The sequence below is a fragment of the Neurospora hispaniola genome (assembly GCF_033458365.1).
Source record: "Neurospora hispaniola strain FGSC 10403 chromosome Unknown B0T23scaffold_5, whole genome shotgun sequence".
NCBI classification, from domain to species: Eukaryota; Fungi; Ascomycota; class Sordariomycetes; order Sordariales; family Sordariaceae; genus Neurospora; species Neurospora hispaniola.
Genome location: NW_026944410.1, coordinates 2,176,778 through 2,193,260, shown reverse-complemented (window position 1 = coordinate 2,193,260; position 16,483 = coordinate 2,176,778). Strand labels below are relative to the sequence as shown.

The following is a 16,483-nucleotide window of genomic DNA, read 5'->3' as shown; positions in this document are numbered from 1 at the left end:
GTGACCCGTTCAGGCCCGAGGCCGTCTCCAAAGCTCCCAATCGTCCCCAATTCACAATCGGTGGTGTCCACCTTGCTCGCTTGTTTCGGCATCGTCTTGGCAGCTTGTCTCGATGAGAAAGCTCGTAGTGTAGTGTAGTGTACCTAGGTCTCCCAAAAAGTTGCCGGCCGCTTCACTCGTAGTGTAGTGCACGAGCAGTTTTCTTCCTTTTGTTCCATCGATCGAAGGAAGCGCTCCCATCTCATTGCCGTCCACCCATCCATCTCATTGGTCATCACCGCCCCCATGCCACGCTGGTCCATCGGAATTTGCACGCCCCTCCCCGAGCCCCCCCAACCCTCGACGCCGTCTGCGGGTTCCGCTGTATCGACGACTCCCGACGTAGCGTGTGTGTGATGCAGATCAGATACGGCGGCAACCGAACCTCATCAAAATCTGAATCGCTTCATTCACAACGTTCGATATGCTCGGGCGCTTTGCGACGATACCTCATGTGCTTGTTTCAAATCTCCTTTGTCCCACCAGACCAGCTTCTTACGGCGCCTAGTGTATTTTCTGCACCACACTTACAGTGTACCTTACCACAGCCTCATCGCCACATTGGCATACTATGACAAACCAAGTTCCCAAGCCCATCCAATTCTTCATGCTATATTTCACTCATGCGACCAGCCCAGCCTAATCCTACTCTGATAATCTATCAGTCCATACCCTACCCGCACATACATACATGAGACTAGTGTCTGTTTAGCATACACAACAATCAGGGAATACCTAGAGTGTATGTCCTCTTGCTTAATTGAACACTATCTAGGCTATATATTCAACACCTTGTCGTTAGAGCTCTCCAAACATCAATAGATGTCGTTCGTTCCCTGTATCAACTCATTTCCCGCATAAGCAGCTATACATCATCTTATGTTACACAACATAGATAGATATCATTCATCCGAACTCGGAAAAGCCAAGCGCCGTTGACGTCACTCGGAATTCGGTAGTCAGTAACACGACGGGAAAATTTAAAAAAGAGGAAAAGTCAGACTATGGACCAGCTACCGGTGGTCTATATCGACACTCTCTAGCTTACCTATAGCTTGAATGTAGGATTTCGGAAAGAACGGTGAATGTATGTCAATCAACTCGATGATTCACACAGAAAAGAAAAAAAAAAAGAAACAAGAAAAAAGATGCTCTGCCGCAGGGAACTTATGCAACCTATGTTGTGTTCCCCTCCCCTCCCCCCCCCCTCTTTCCGCGCGTCGTGGGACTGCATTGTCAGGTCTCGAGAGGTCCCGAGAGATATGCACGTGCTTGATCTACGCAATGAGTATTCCTTTTGAACTTCCCTCCCTCTTTGAGTCGTCTAGATCAAGATTACCAACAGAAGGGCACGAGGACTTTCTCCTTCCAAAGTAAACCCGGGCGGTGATGACTACGGGGACTGTTCAGTCCAGCCTTTGGCAAGCCAAGGTATAATAGTAGACTAGATGAACGGCGTTTTTTTTTTTTTGTGAACTAATTGCGGCTCTAACACGGTAATAGGCCTTGTTTACCAGCATCCCACCGATCTTGAAAGTCTTTTCGTATATACACTGGTATAGTAGCCCGCGTTGAGTAGTCCAAGTACACTACACTAGCAATCAGAGCTTGGCAGTGTCGTCTATCTGACAAAGTTCCTGCCGATCATCTATCTTCGTGGAGTTCCTAGTCAGGGGAGAGACTTCCAAAATTGGGAACAGACAGACCATCGGGCATTGGAAAATTTGCCACAGCGTACGTCTCCTGCTGAGTCCTCGTACCATGTTAAGTGGCTAGAGTACATGTATGTAGATCCGGGGTGGTCAATCTGTGTATGATGTGTGGCTGAAGCATGGATGATATATATGATATGTAACACGCAGGGTCAGGCTATGGATGTTCAGATGATCTTGGGACAATGGTCTGCCCGTATCGTCTTATCTGGTTAAAGAAAAGGCTGGGGCTTGTGGGGGGAGGAAACGAACAAATGAAAGAAGAGGCGGACTGTCACAGTAGTCGATGTTTGATGTTGTTACATCACTTGTTGATAGCCTCATCACCTTGCTAAAACTGGACAATGGGTCATCAAGCTGAGTAAGTAACCAAGTGGCCCTTCCGATTAACCAGCCGGCGGTCAGTCAACAAGACAGTACAAGTGAAAGTCAGCCTTGTCTCCGAAACACCCACACCGGTTGATTTTATCCCCTCTCTAGTTATCTCCGAAACTCGTACAAATAGGAGAGGGACTTGACGTGTCCAATTTCCGAAACACATTAAAAGTAATTGAGCAGCAACGGCGGGCCGCGAATGGGCCGATCTGCTTGGGGTAATGCCGCGAGGGGTCCAAAGTCCGGGCACCTATCCAGATCCGAAAGGACAACTCATAACAACAGCTTATGGTTATCCCGAAATGGCCTCATGTTGTTCCCGAAATGGCGGGAAGCCGAACCTTAGCTCGAGCCCAAACGAGGAAACAGGACATCAGCGGGAGATCGACTCCGCACTAAAAGACAATCGGGTGCCCATCATTAGGCCCTGATCCGGCAATTCAAGGCATCAATGGTCAAAAAATAGTCTGAATAGACACAGGAGAGGTAAGGACCACGAATGCGGGACAGCCCGGTGGCTGGGTGCTCTTATCATTAAGTTTTAACAAAGCTCATGTGCTCCATAAATGAAGAAAAGCAAGTAACGTGTGCTAATTTATCATGGTTATGCAAGTGCAAGATTTTCCTCCCTCTCATGCTCTGCGTATATCCTTACTTCATCTCGCAATTGTCCACATCCAAGTGAGATATAGTTTTCGATTCCTCCATCTTTCCTTTTCTTAGTTAGGAAGCGCCGACCTCGCGGGGATCGACTGATCCTCCTTGACGCCAAAGACAAATGACTGGGCGAGCCTGCGCTCAGTGTTCTGACGTCCGTTGACGAAGTCGGGGTAGTTGAGGGTCAGCTCGACAGCACCGGTGACAATGTTGTCCACAGCCTCGACACCCAACATAAACGAGTGGTCCTGGTTACCAACCTCGTACCTCCAGCTGCCGAAACGACCACGGGACCAGATGTCCATATCCTGAAGCTTGGGGAGAAGCTCCTTGAGGACACCCTCTCTTTCGAGCGAGGGGGTGGGGTAGCCGTGGTCGAACTTGCGGTGGTAGGTGGAGACGATCTCATCCTCGGGCTTGATCATCTCGGTGTTGATGAGACCCTGGATGCAGTCCTTGAGCAGATTCTCCTCATCGACGGGCTTTACGGTAGACTGCGAAACCTCGAGCATGATGGACCAGTAAGGACCCTCCTTAGCCTCATCAGAGCTGGCCTTGGAGCCGTCAGCCTTGTAGAGGGTGGGCAGCTTGGCACCGGCCTCGGGCTGGTTGTAAGGGGAGTAGTTGGAGAAGATGGTGGCGCGGTAGAAGGGGCAGTTGTCCTCGGGGAAGTAGAGCCAGCACTTGTCGCCGATGCGCTCAGGACGCTCGCCACGGATGCCGACACCGATGACATGGGTGGAGGAGTAGTAAAGACCCTTGGAGAGCGATACAAGCTCCTGGTTGCCCATCTTCTCAACAAGGTGGTCCACAGCCATGGTGTTGATGAGCTTGCCATACTTGACGGTGGTGCCGTCACCGAGCGTGACAATCTTCTTCTCGGCATCGACCTTGGTGACCTCTCCGTGCTTGCCGTAGCGCTTGTTCTTCTCGGGTAGAGTGTTGGAGACGGCGATCCAGATACCACCGGTTCCGTCGCGGGCAGGGAAGCGGAAGGTAGCGTTGGGGCCCCAGTTTCCGGCAGTCTTGTTAAGGATGACATTCCTGGTGACAAGCTTGACGTTGGGGGCGGCGACACGCTCGCCGAGCCACTCGCATTGCATCTGGGGCGACAGTTAGCACTGGTTCCATGTCGGACGACAGGACAAGCTTCTTACCCTGGTGGTGGGCACGGCCCAGACTTTGTAGTTGTAGGGCCTCATGAAGATGTTGGCAACACCCTCGCCACAGTTGCGCAGGATCCACTCATCGAAGTCCTTGGGCTTGGTGTTGGCAACACGGTGCTCAAGAGCGGCATCGATCATGCCCTCGACGCACTTGACCTTGTCCTCGTCGGGCAACATGGAGATGTTGTTCTGGAAAGGGTAGGGGACCCAGAGGCCCTTGTAGCGCACATAGGAAATGCGCTGATGTGTGTACCAGTCATCCGCCTTGGGAAGAGCCTCGTCAAGGCAGTCGTCAAAGTACTTGTAGTGAGAGAAGATGACGTGGCCACCAACATCATAGAGGAAACCCTCAGGGGTAACATCTGTAGAGGCGAGACCACCGGCCTTGTCGTTGGCGTCAACGATCAACCACGAAGGGCCGTTCTAGAGATTGAACACAAGGATTAGCTGAAGGTATTCACCTAATGACTTTCCACGGCGGTGTACAGAAAGCAGGGAGGAGGATGAGGAGGAGGGGTATCCGCGGGGGACACGTACAATGTGGTTGAGGCGCTTGGCAGCACCCAAACCAGTTGGGCCAGCGCCGATAACGAGAACGTCAACATTACTGTGACAAAGACGAAGAGGTTAGCACAGAGCCACTATATAACCTTTGAAGCCCGCTGAGACGAGCTGACTGCAAGCAGCTGCAGTGGTGGGACACACGACGTGTCGGGCCAAAGAGGTCGGTAGCGAGGTAGGAAACTCACATATCAGCCATTGTGGAATAAATCTGCGTTGTGTATGATTGAGGATTAATATGTATAAGGTAGTCGAAGCCTAGGCCGGGCGTGAGGAAGAAGGAAACCGAAGCCGTTGAGTTGATGGTTGGCGCAAGGAAGGAGGTACCCCAGAAAAAGACGAAAGCGGGTTGAAACAGATCGAGGGGGCGCGGAGGCAAGTTTATGAGGGATCGAGGAGAGGTTCAGATCGCGGTTCAAGCTGTCGATGATAGGCCTAGAGGTATGGATACGGACGGAGTGGTAATAACCCAACGTTACCTACATGCCGTGGGCCAGAAAAGGAGAACCCACGAGCTGATGGCGCTGATGGAGGGCCGTGGAGGGGCACGTTGGGGCAGCCCCAAATTATGTGGCCAGGGGCATCGCCAGATAGCTGGAGAGCGAGCCGATGATTGGCTGGATTGGGCGGGGGGACCCTCTCCATCCCGCCTTGGACCCTGACCGCCCCTGGTCTGACCCTGACACTTTGACAATCCGGCCCTGACTTGGGCTGATACTCCCGTCTCGCCAGTCCTCTCTGCGACCACAACTTCTCAAGAACCTCAATGGCAAAACACGGGACTCTGGACGGTTTCTGGGTGGTGTGTGGCACAACTGGGCACCGCAGTGCGCCATTGCCAAATCGAGGCCGCACTTGTGTACTATGTAAAACGACCAGAACGGACGCTGGCGGGGATACCCCTGGAACGGCATGCAGGAGCTTAGATGAGGGCGGGTGAGGCTACGATGTCATCTCGCAGTCTCGCTGCTGTTCTCAGCTTCGCGGTGCAGAGGGCATCACAGCAACCCCCCCCTCCGATTGACATTGGATGTTGCTCTTCCAGGGAGGAATCACAGACAAAATAGAGATTACCAGTCAGCCGCAAGATTAACCCATACTACCACATCGGCGCTCTTTGAACGGACAAACTGTTCATCCCTCGCGTATCGTACACTACTTACTTTATGGCCCTCTGTCAACACGGGCTCGACCGGCAAAGCATGCACATGTGGTCGGCGGGGTAAGTGTCGTCGAAGCTCGAGTCGGTCAGGGTATGCTAGTTCCCTGCACTGCAGGTGGGCTGGCTGCTGTCGTTACATAGCTGCCTTCCCATAGTGTAGTTTGCATCGATTTGTTTGGGATCATGCATTCACAGCGTCCAAGAGACGACGTTGCGGTCACGGATTCACCGCCTGAACCGTTCTGATGGCTGTCAACTCTGGACGCCGGAACTGCCACCAGTCCCGCGTCCCAGTCTCTTATCACTGATCATCTGGAGTCCTTCAATTGCGAGGGATATGGTATGTTGCTGATCGCACTGATGAAACAAGCGCAGGGCCCGCCACAGCTTTGCATGACTGGAGACGTTCGCCATCCGCAACCATGTAGTCAAAGAAAGCAAGAGAAGAAGCCGATCTTCAGCAGATCAACAACGAAAGGAATGAGAGAAAAGTGTGTCACTGAAAATCAAACTCGAGATGCACAATGCGAGCGAGCGGTATCTCACATGGCATGGCCTGCAAGAGTACATACATTCAGTTCCAGCTCGTTACGAGACAACAGCCACCGTGTTTATATATCCCTGACATGAAGCTTTTACCTCTTTGTCTATCCCTTCTGCTGACGACGGCGTTCCGTCTGCAGTCTTTGGGGACGACCAGCATGACATAAAAAAGTACGGTTTTCTCTTGGAGAGGTGAGAAGTGTGAAGCATAACAGAACTCTATGGTATTCTATGCGATACAAGATAGGAAGTGGTGGGCCAGATTCTAGTATACCTATGTGTGTATACCGCGATTCAGGCACTTCCACTCGATATCGCGGACTCGACATCAATACGATTCAAGACTCGGAGGAGGGCGAACGCGCCGGGTTTTCACCTGGGTTACGGAGTACAGGCCTCCGTGTCGAACTCCTTCCGGTCCGCTGTAAAGAGTATAGTTGAACGAGAAAGCTATGTGGTCTGGCGAACAAACAACAATCTGCCTACAAGATCGATATGTCCCTGGCCAAGGGCATCATAGCCAGCCCTCGCCAGGTTGCACCGAATGGGCTCACGGTGTGACACGGGAGGCTTTACCAGTAAGATGCTGAAGTCACGCATGAAACCATTTTCATATAACCCTTTAAATAGGAAGAAAGTGTGATGTTTGTGCCTTTTAGTACGGAAACGAATCCTCTGCGCGGGCACATGATATGATACCTACTGCTCAAGAAACTAGACCACTTCCCATCATTCAAAAGGCCCGTACATCATGTCAACAAATTCGATGCGAGTAGGGCAAAAGGCTTGGAGGCTCTCAATCAAAGCACAGGCTGTCACAGAGACACAACGTCAATCGGGCACATACTTACATACAGATGTTGAATGACAGCACTGTTGCGCACTTGCAAGGACGAGCTGCATCAGCATGAAATGCATGTGTCCCTGTGGTGATACGGATGCACACACTCTGTTGATCGGACGGGAGTTAGAGAGGCTAGATCCAGGATGGACAAACTCCCATATCAACGCATTGCTTCAATTTGACTTGCACATCGCAGGAAGAACGAACTTTAGCCCCCCTCAACGCTGAGCAATTTCTCTACGCACGCAACATGCCGGCTTCCTGACACCTCAAGATCGCCAGGCCAACCCAACTCTTGCTGCTTGATGGGAAGCACTTGACTTCCCGAAACGATAATGCGAAGCCGGCGAACAACCTGACTAAAAATAAACTCTGACAACATAAGTGAAATACTCCTTTAACGGTCTTCGCAGCACTCGCCTTTCCAGCTACAGTATCAAGCTTTTCCAAGTATTTTCTGGAAATGTCAAGGACGGGCGTTGGTGACAAATCCCACGGCAAGCGGGGAAGGCGAGTCAGTAACTTGCACACGATCTTCAAAGATGAAGCTCCGCCTTATTTTCTTTTTTTCTTCTTTTCTTTATCGCAATACCTATTCTACGGCTACAATGTATGGTTCTTCGTGGGGGACAATCATCTGCCCATTCGGAGGCTTCGCAAACAGCTTCGTTTCACATTACTTCGCCCCAAACCTGTGTTACCTTGTAATGTGATGAGGTTCCTCCTGAGTAATTGCTTCGCTGATCCAGACAATGGAGATGGTGAAGTTGGTTCTCAGGTCGACGCAGTGGACTTTTTGAAAGTTACAGCCGCGACGATATGCAGTGCATATACTTAGTCTACCGTCTTTGTTGACCCCTGTTCCATGATCCAGAGCTTCGTCGTTCACGAATCTATTCTCGCTAGAAGCCAAAAAGTCTAACCAAGCTGAAATCAGACGTGATACTTGTTGGAGACGGTAGTTGGCGGGTGGCTTCAAGTTCCCAGGATGTCCATCTTGTCGTTTTTGGGTATTCCGTGCTTGTGCGGACCACAAGTTTACTTTTCCGTCGCCAGGCACGTTGCCCCTTATCTTGCCCCTATTTGTCGCTGCTTTGACGATTACATTCCCGACCAATGGTATCCCTGGAAGCCTCAACTGGGTCGCTCAATCCAGTATGTAGTAACATCTACCCTGCCTTCCCTTGTGCAACTGGTGGGCTTGCAGTCAGGTACAGCTCTGCACGGGCTTTGAGCTCGGTCCTAAGGAGCGCACCCACACGCGAAGTGGCCATCTGAGAAGAGATCAACCGTTGTTTCCAAGGCAATTCCAGATGGAGTGGAGTTGCGCGAAACCACGGCAATGCAGATGGTGGACATCAATTGCTCGACTGAGGGTGGTGATGCCGGTGATGATACAAGGCAAAAATCGTGCAAGCGTGGCCGTGTATCTTATACCCGCTCGTGGACCGATTTACCCTGGATTCACTGGCTGTCTTTTGCACATCCGATCCATTCTGTGGTGCGTCCCAATTTCCGCTTCAATATGATTTTTGGTCTGCCCTCTGCGATGTTCCTTCCAGGGCAAGGCTGCGTCAGCACATTGTGCAGCGAGTAAAATAGAGTTACCCACCTAGCCGGCAAGCCCAAACCCAAAAGAGTAGCATCTCTCCCCAGTCTGGAACTCCTGCTCCCCCATTAGGTTTCGCACGCCTCAATCGCTTTCAAGAGATCTGTGACACCCCTTGGCACCCCCTTGGCGCCCCTTGGCATGCCTTCGAGGCGGTCCCCATTTCTTCTCTTTTTGCTTCCGTCTCCCTACCATCGTCACGGGCTCTGCCTTTCTATTATCATCTCGCCTCCCCAGAGCTCCAAGTTTGCGCCCCGACTCCTCGGAATCACAAAGTCGACCGCAAACCGAACCCCTCCCCCCACGGATCAGAGAGCGGATTCATTCTCCAGAACTGCAAAACGCGGGGCTCGGTGTATCTATCCTTCTGCATCCCCTTTGTACATTTCCACTTGGCGAGGTTGCATGACCTGAACTGCCGGCCGTTGCAGCTCCTCCTCCACCACCTTTCGGTCCCGGCTTCTGTTCCAGCTCGACCATCCGCTCGTTTGTTCGACTTGATTCAGCCCTTCCCATCGAGGCCCAGAGTCTTTTCGCGACGTCATTCGCAATACTCCCGTTTTGAACCTCGAGTCCGATACGTAACTTCGGATTCGCACTACATTTAATCACATCGCTACCCCTTTGGAGTCCCCCAACAAATCTACAACCCACCACAAAATGGGCGTTGAAGAGAAGAGCCGGGCGTCGGGCGACTCCCCTAGAGATGCCGTCCTTCCCACCGTTAACCCAGAGGCCCAGAAGGCCCAGCCTCCGAAGAGTGCCATCCACCCTGCGTTCTATGTGAGGTGAGCTACGACACTCCTCCGCCCATGGCGGGAAGGCCTACTAAGTTTCCGTGTGTTCGGTTGACTGATATCGCGATTGCAGCATCTGGATCGCAATGAGCTCGTCCGTTATTTTGTTCAATAAATGGATTCTATCCGCCAAAGGATTCGGTAAGGAAGCCCCGATACAGATAGCCGAAAAGGGACCTGTCGAAGGACAACGGATACTGAGACGACAACGCAGACTTCCCGGTCGTTTTGACCACTTACCACTTGGCCTTCTCTACCATCATGACCCAGATCCTTGCTCGATACACCACACTGCTCGATGGCAGGAAGACAGTTAAGATGACGGGCAAGGTTTATCTGCGCGCCATTGTCCCGATCGGTTTCTTCTTCAGCTTGAGCTTGATTTGCGGCAACCTCACCTACCTCTACCTCAGTGTTTCCTTTATCCAGATGCTCAAGGTCAGTACCAAAAGATGCGCTTCGCTTAGTAGATCAACAAGATCTAACACTTCACGCTTGGAATACAGGCCACGACTCCTGTCGCTGTTCTCCTCTCCGGCTGGGCCCTTGGTGTGTCGCAGATCAACATGAGGGTTTTCCTCAACGTTTCTGTCATCGTTGTCGGTGTCGTTATTGCTTCGTACGGCGAGCTCGAGTTCGTCTGGTTGGGCGTCATCCTCCAGATCGCCGGTGTCGCCTTCGAGGCTCTTCGTCTTACTATGGTTCAGCGTCTCCTGAGCTCCGCCGAGTTCAAGATGGATCCTTTGGTTTCGCTCTACTACTTCGCTCCCATCTGCGCCCTCATGAACGGCGTCGTTGCTCTTTTCTGGGAAGTCCCCAGACTTACCATGGCTGACGTCGACCGTGTTGGCCTCTTCTACTTCTTTTTGAATGGCCTCTGCGCTTTCGGCCTCAACGTCTCCGTTGTGTTCTTGGTAAGTTGGATATATGGCTGATACTGTTCAATGCGGCTTACTAAGATGTTTGTTCAGATTGGCAAGACTTCGTCGCTCGTCCTTACCCTCTGTGGTGTCCTCAAGGACGTCTTGCTCGTCGTTGCTTCTATGGTCATCTACGGCAGCCAAGTTACTCTGACCCAGTTCTTCGGCTACAGCATTGCTCTCGGCGGTATGGTTTACTACAAGCTTGGCGCTGAGACCATCAAGAGCTACGCCGGCGAGGCTGGCCGCCAATGGGCTGACTTTGGCAACCGCCGCCCCGTTCTCCGTCGCATTTCAATCATCCTCCTCTCCGTCTTCATTGTCTTCTCTCTGCTCGGCGGTTTCGCTCCCAACTATGCTGCTGGAATTGACCCCACCGAGTACCTCAACGAGGCCAAGTCTAAGATCGGGATGTCCGCCTAAGCTCGGAGCAAGGAGTTAATGTGCGGGAACGGCGCATGAGTTGGACGCGAGAGAACCAAATTCTGCAAAAGGGGATGTTGTCATTTGGTGTCTACTACTATAAAATACCGACCTTGTAATCCTCTTCAGCAAGTCTCTCACACTTTCAAGCATTCGGCACGACACACCCTCAAGGATATACATGGGTTTCTCGCCGCTTTGCCAGTAGGGAAGCATGAAAGAGGCAGGTAATATTTGTCTTCTTTGAATCTCACAGGTACAAAAGACCTCTCCATGTTGCGTTTTTTTTACCTCCTCTCTTCGCCGATCACGTCGAATTAGGTTATACGTCATTTTCTCTAGCCAGGTCATGAGAGTTGGTTACTTCGCTTTTCGCTTTGCTTTAGCTATGTTTTTACATCAACTTTTGGGAGAGGAGAAAGGGTCACAATGAGAGTCACGTCAAAGGCAGAGAGAGAAAGGGGGCAAATGGGCGACAGGTGATAGATATACCAGGAAATTCTGAGACTACGGAAACGGAATGAACGAGGGTAGCGGCGCCGGTTGCAGGCAGGCATATGGTTGATATGATAAGACAGGATAGAAATGGTTGGCAGGAATACATGGTTAATGAACCTGAATCAATGAGGACTTGTAGGTGTGAAGCGTATGCAAGTGAATGCTCATGGAGCTCGAGAAATCGGCGCCGTGATTGCTAAGGACCAAGATATCTCGGTTGTCTGCCATACATTCCGAACTGGTACTGCTCAGATGTGGTCAATTAGCGTATCTTTTGGAAATTTGCTCGAGTTACCAGGCAGGAAAGATGTTCCGTCCCCTGAAAACTTAACTTTTTTTCTTTTTTTCTTCTTTTTTTTGGCTATTGTCCTAACGAGCTGGGAGCGGGGAATCTTATCCTTAGGAGTTAACGGTGTGGCCAGGATGCTGGATATAAAACCAGATGCTCATTCAGCTTAGCTTGAGTATGGCCCATACACACGGTAAAAATATATTGGAGAGGTGGTGAGTTGTGTTGATGAAATGTTCTCGAGGAGAGGCAAAATGGCAGAACCAAGGACTCAAAGAGAAAGGTGAAGGGGGATGAGACTTTAGATAGATTAGGTAGACTTGTGTAATGTTTTATGCTCTTCATCTATTGCAATATTGCCTCCTCATGGCATAAACAATGAGGAAGTGTGAGTGCGGCTTCTGCATTGAGGGAGGTGAATAAGGACGTGTCTTGGTCTTCAGCATCTTAGCAAGTGTGAGCAAAGGTATCTGAAGATGAAAGACGTCACGGTGGAGGGCAGGAAGATGATGCTTAGGCAACGGCTTGGATGGTCCACCTGTACCTGCCTACATATGTGTTTCTGAACCTCTTGAGGTCTAGGTACGAGTATGCTCCATTGACATATCGATATTTTCTCTGTAGGATGTTGTTTCAAGTAGTCCTCCGGACTGTGATGTATAATTTCACTTTGGCCGCTTGCTTCAGCATTGCGTATCAATAAAACGCAACAAACCAAGTAGCATTTGAACGACGAGGCGGCCAGAGGGAGAAAAAGGGGTGTGTATTTTAGTGAAAGCACGTGGGCGAGGTGAACACATCTCACATCATGGTCATATACTGACCCAAGTCATTGGCCATTGTTGTCTCCAAATCCCGTCATTCGTTTGCTTCAATGATTCATCAAGTTGATGTATCTAGTCCCTTTCATGGGGCTCGCGACCAGGAACACTATCCGTCGCCGGTCTATGGGTATCGATCGCTGTTCTGTTTTCGAAGTGCTTCCCTCCAGGGGCAATCCCCCTCCTCCGTTTCAAAGAGTTGGAATCCGCAGATCCATGTCCTTCGATGAGATGGCTGAGACTTGAAGAATGCCCGCACGTGGATGAATTGAAAGTGGAATGGTTGATATGGTCGTCATCTCTCTTGTTTCAATTTGCCGTTAATTTCAGACTAGTCAGGAAGCCTCAAGTTTTATTCCCTGGATGAATGCTGTATACAGCCCCCTAAAACCATGCGCCCTGCCCAGACCGAGAGTGGAAGACTAATTTAGAAACCTAAAGATGCAATGTCAGTATTGCGCGTCCTTGTCCCTGAGTGATTGCGAGACAGAAGGGAGAAGGTATGGTGGGGGGACGGGAAAACGTACGGAGAGGGGTGAAGAACCACCTGTTCTTGCCGGAGGTGTAACGCTCCTCGAGAACCTTCTTGACGGTCTTCTTGGCATCCTCGCGCTGGGAAACCTCCTTGAAAGTCTCGGCGGAGACGGAGCCCTTGAGACCCTCAAGCTCGAGGGTGTAGCGGGTGGGCATCAAGTGGTTGTAGTTGATGACCTTGATGAAGGGCTTGACCTTGGAGCGCTTCTCCTGGCGGGTCTTGCTCATGCGGCGAGTGATCTTGCTGGGGTATCTCTCGATACCGGCAACGATGGCGTGACCGTAGGGGTGGGTCTTGGAGCCGTTGTCAACGGGCTGGATGATGACGACCTGAACCAAGGACAATCAGTCAGCGATCATGGTGTTTTCGGCTTTTCGCATTATCTCGTTGCGAGAGTTCCCCTATTCCATCAATCCTCGGCTTGTCTTTTCCCCCATCGCGTCGTTGTCGCGCAGCAGTCGGAATCGGTCGTCGGTCGTTTGTCCCTTTCCTTCCCAAACGCCATTGGTCCAACGCAAATCTGCAGCAACTCGTTTCTCCTCCGATCGATTTGGTCAAAATTCGAGATTGGTGACGGAACTCGGACGACACGGGACAAGACAACGAGGATTTCCGGTCGGGTGGGCAAAGTAGAGGTGTGGCAGGTGTAGCAGCATACCTTCTTGCCGGCATAACGACCCCGGGTAACGAGGCAGACTCGCGACGTCTTCAAGAACTTCATCTTGACTGATTCTGTGGTGGATTGAGGTTAGAGGGGGTGAACGACACGGGAAACTCGGAGTCGCGTCGAAAAAAAAAAACCAAAAAACGCAGAGGGACAGTATGGACGTACTCAGTGATCCAGCGGGGCCTTGCCTGAAGTCGGTTGTAAGGCTCAGAGACAAGTAGCTGACGACCGTGTTGAAGTCTTTCCCGAAATAATTTCCAGTTTGTGGGCTTTCAAAATTCGAGCGGGCACAGCAGCGCACTCTGATGACTAAGCCCTGGTCTGTGCGTCGTCCATAGAACCCGAGACTCGGGAGCTGTCCTTGCCAAGACTTGCAAGTGTGGACTGCGTGCGGGGCATGAACGGGGCCTGCCGCTGGGGAAGCCAAGGGAACTTTGGAGTGAAATGTCAAGGTGAATGAATGCAAACTGAACCAAATTCAATGCCCAAAAGTTGCGTTTTCTTCAAGTGATTGCCAGCTCGCTTCGTTATCACCAATTACCCTCCAAGTTCACGACAACTTGGTTCGTTGAATAACATCAACCCGCTACACTCGGTCGACTTCTCACCACTCAAACATACCCAAACATCTCCTGTACTCGACACAGAATGCCTGCCCCAGTTTACATCATCTCCCGGGTTGCGGATCCCATCTTTGCCGTCTTCATCGGCGTTTCCGCTGCGGCTTTGAGAATCAACCGCGAGGAGAAGGAGAAAGGCCGCGCCACCCAGGATATCTTCCAGATTGCTCGTCGGTATGCTTCACTTTCTCCTGCGGGGATTTACGACCCGTGCTAAACCTATATATAGGCGCCTTGGTCTCACCTCGACTGCCAAGAGCTCGTAAGCTACTACTATCTGATCATGTCAACATGATGCAGTCACTTGCTACCGAGAAACAGCCGGTTGCGGTCATGGTCGCGCCTTCATTTTCGTAAAATTTCTCATCACCATTATCCTACAGAAACAACTCTCTATAATTGTCCAGCATCGCCAGTTCCTTGACCCTCATGCCGAATAGGCCGGCCCGTACTCCTTCTTTAACGCCTCCCGGACCATCTGTCCACACAGCTTGGCTGTTGGGTTTGTGCTCACAGCGAGTGCTTTCGCGATTTCGTTGCCATATCTGCCACCCATAGCAAAGTCCCTCGAGGCATTCTCCTCGAAATCCAGCTTGTTCCAGCTTCCTTCTCGTCGACCTTGTGGTACAGCAAGGGTGTCGGACTCCATCAACTTGGACGTCATATGATAGATGGCGGCTCTCTGGGTGTGTGCACTGGAAAGCGTCCTAACCACATTCTGGGACAATCTGGTCTGGGGCGTGGCAGGGGTCAGGAGCGAGATGGCGCGATCAAGGTCAGATAGAGCAGTCTCAGCCATCTGCAGTCGCTCGGCGTCATCGATATCCCGAATCAGTGCTTGGTGAAGCTGCTGGGAGCCCGAGATCAACATCGAATCGCCAACTAGCCGTCTAATCGCCTGCGCCCTGTTGTTGCGGGCACTGGCGTACTCTGGGTATTCTTGGATGAGGCTTCCCAGCTGGGTGACACAGTCGCGATAGCCTTGAATGGTCTTATTCACGTCGGTCGTTCCATGCGCTGCAGGCTTTGCATTTGCGAGCTCGAGTTGCTGGATGGAGAGGATGATCTGGCGCTCTAGTTGGGCGACCTTGTCATATACGGCCTGGTCCTTGAAGTTGGGGTCTTTTGGCAGGCTTATGTCGACTTGCACTATCCGGGCGGGATCGTACTCTGGGTCCTGGATTTTCTCGAGGACGTTGAGATCCCGTGTGCTCAATGAGACGTAAGCCATGGCGATGGTTTGCCGTGGTGTATTATATGGTTCAACGTCTAGAGCCGTGCTTGTGTAGAGAGCGAAACGTCAATGTTGGCAGCTAAAGTCCAGAAACTTTTGGTGGTAGCTGGGCAAGAAAACATTCGAAATAATGTCAATGACGAGACTCAAGACTGATAAGCAAGAGGTTGTACACTTTTTGTGTTTGAGAAGGAAGAAAAAGGATGTCGAGATGACGAAGATACGATGTTTGGAATGCAAGGGTCACGATGGATCTTAGGACCAATCATCAAATCCCCCAATTCAAGGCATCGGCTTTCCGAAAGGCCAACCTCTCTACGGCCAATGGAGTGCGGAAGGCACAAGATTTTGTGCACTGTGGCTCGGGACAATGAGCGTCACGGGGATCGCATCTTGTCTAGGATTTTCATGATGGACCTTCCCACAAGTTCTTCGGCGCGGCGTATCTGCAACAGATGCATTGTTTGGGCAGACAAAGGGGTTGAAGAGGGTTGGAGAAGCAGACGTAAGACCACAGCAACGCGGCCCCACGGCAACCGTCGGCTCTGAGCGGCTTTTCCAGGGATCGACGTTCCATCGGTCTGATTCCGCCTCTGCAAATGGTCCCGCGGGCGGCTGCGGTTGAACATGGCCGCTTAGGTCACTTACACCCCAAATTGGCAGCTCGGCTTATCACCCCAACATCGAGAATCGCTTTCCGTTTCCGCTGTCATCCGTCAGAACCTGTCAATTCTTTTGGCCGCCCTCCTGTTACCCGGTTTCATCAAGAGCGTAGTTGGACAATGAAGACCGAGGAACCACTCAGAGGGAGGGTATTGACTATGGTTCATGGGTAGTCATGGGTTGATACAGCACCAGCTCGGCGCTTGTTACCGCACACTATGATCGATGTGCGGACACTCGCCGGTTTGCCTCCCCCGTGCGCCGTTACCCGCAGCAACCTGCCTACATACGACTGAAGCGGACCATACCCCCGGCCTGCCAACCTCACAGGGCCAGTTGAAGGGGGTG

General features: G+C 51.5%; 5 protein-coding genes across 5 annotated transcripts; 2 read left to right on the top strand and 3 right to left on the bottom strand.

Moving 5' to 3' along the window:
• Positions 1-2,701: 2,701 nt before the first annotated feature.
• B0T23DRAFT_167033 (FAD/NAD(P)-binding domain-containing protein) lies at positions 2,702-4,801 on the bottom strand. Its single transcript, XM_062832837.1, has 4 exons — positions 4,699-4,801; positions 4,487-4,556; positions 3,941-4,372; positions 2,702-3,886 (listed from the first exon to the last, which is right to left on the bottom strand). The coding sequence occupies exons 1-4, from the start codon at positions 4,707-4,709 to the stop codon at positions 2,846-2,848; spliced, it is 1,554 nt and encodes a 517-aa protein (XP_062691862.1). The 5' UTR covers positions 4,710-4,801; the 3' UTR covers positions 2,702-2,845.
• A 4,402-nt stretch (positions 4,802-9,203) lies between these two features.
• B0T23DRAFT_167006 (triose-phosphate transporter family-domain-containing protein) lies at positions 9,204-10,816 on the top strand. The gene is made up of 5 exons (XM_062832835.1): positions 9,204-9,456; positions 9,539-9,606; positions 9,680-9,903; positions 9,972-10,379; positions 10,437-10,816. Exons 1-5 carry the CDS (start codon positions 9,329-9,331, stop codon positions 10,806-10,808), a joined length of 1,200 nt encoding a protein of 399 aa, XP_062691861.1. The 5' UTR covers positions 9,204-9,328; the 3' UTR covers positions 10,809-10,816.
• Positions 10,817-12,744: 1,928 nt separating this feature from the next.
• Positions 12,745-14,065, bottom strand: B0T23DRAFT_166911 (putative 60S large subunit ribosomal protein). The gene is made up of 3 exons (XM_062832832.1): positions 13,610-14,065; positions 12,944-13,280; positions 12,745-12,851 (listed from the first exon to the last, which is right to left on the bottom strand). The coding sequence occupies exons 1-3, from the start codon at positions 13,670-13,672 to the stop codon at positions 12,844-12,846; spliced, it is 408 nt and encodes a 135-aa protein (XP_062691860.1). The 5' UTR covers positions 13,673-14,065; the 3' UTR covers positions 12,745-12,843.
• Position 14,066: 1 nt separating this feature from the next.
• On the top strand, positions 14,067-14,585 carry B0T23DRAFT_166988 (uncharacterized protein). Its single transcript, XM_062832834.1, has 2 exons — positions 14,067-14,412; positions 14,468-14,585. The coding sequence occupies exons 1-2, from the start codon at positions 14,267-14,269 to the stop codon at positions 14,502-14,504; spliced, it is 183 nt and encodes a 60-aa protein (XP_062691859.1). The 5' UTR covers positions 14,067-14,266; the 3' UTR covers positions 14,505-14,585.
• Positions 14,561-15,659, bottom strand: B0T23DRAFT_166955 (uncharacterized protein). Its single transcript, XM_062832833.1, has one exon. It carries the CDS (start codon positions 15,467-15,469, stop codon positions 14,666-14,668), a length of 804 nt encoding a protein of 267 aa, XP_062691858.1. The 5' UTR covers positions 15,470-15,659; the 3' UTR covers positions 14,561-14,665.
• Between the last annotated feature and the right edge of the window lie 824 nt (positions 15,660-16,483).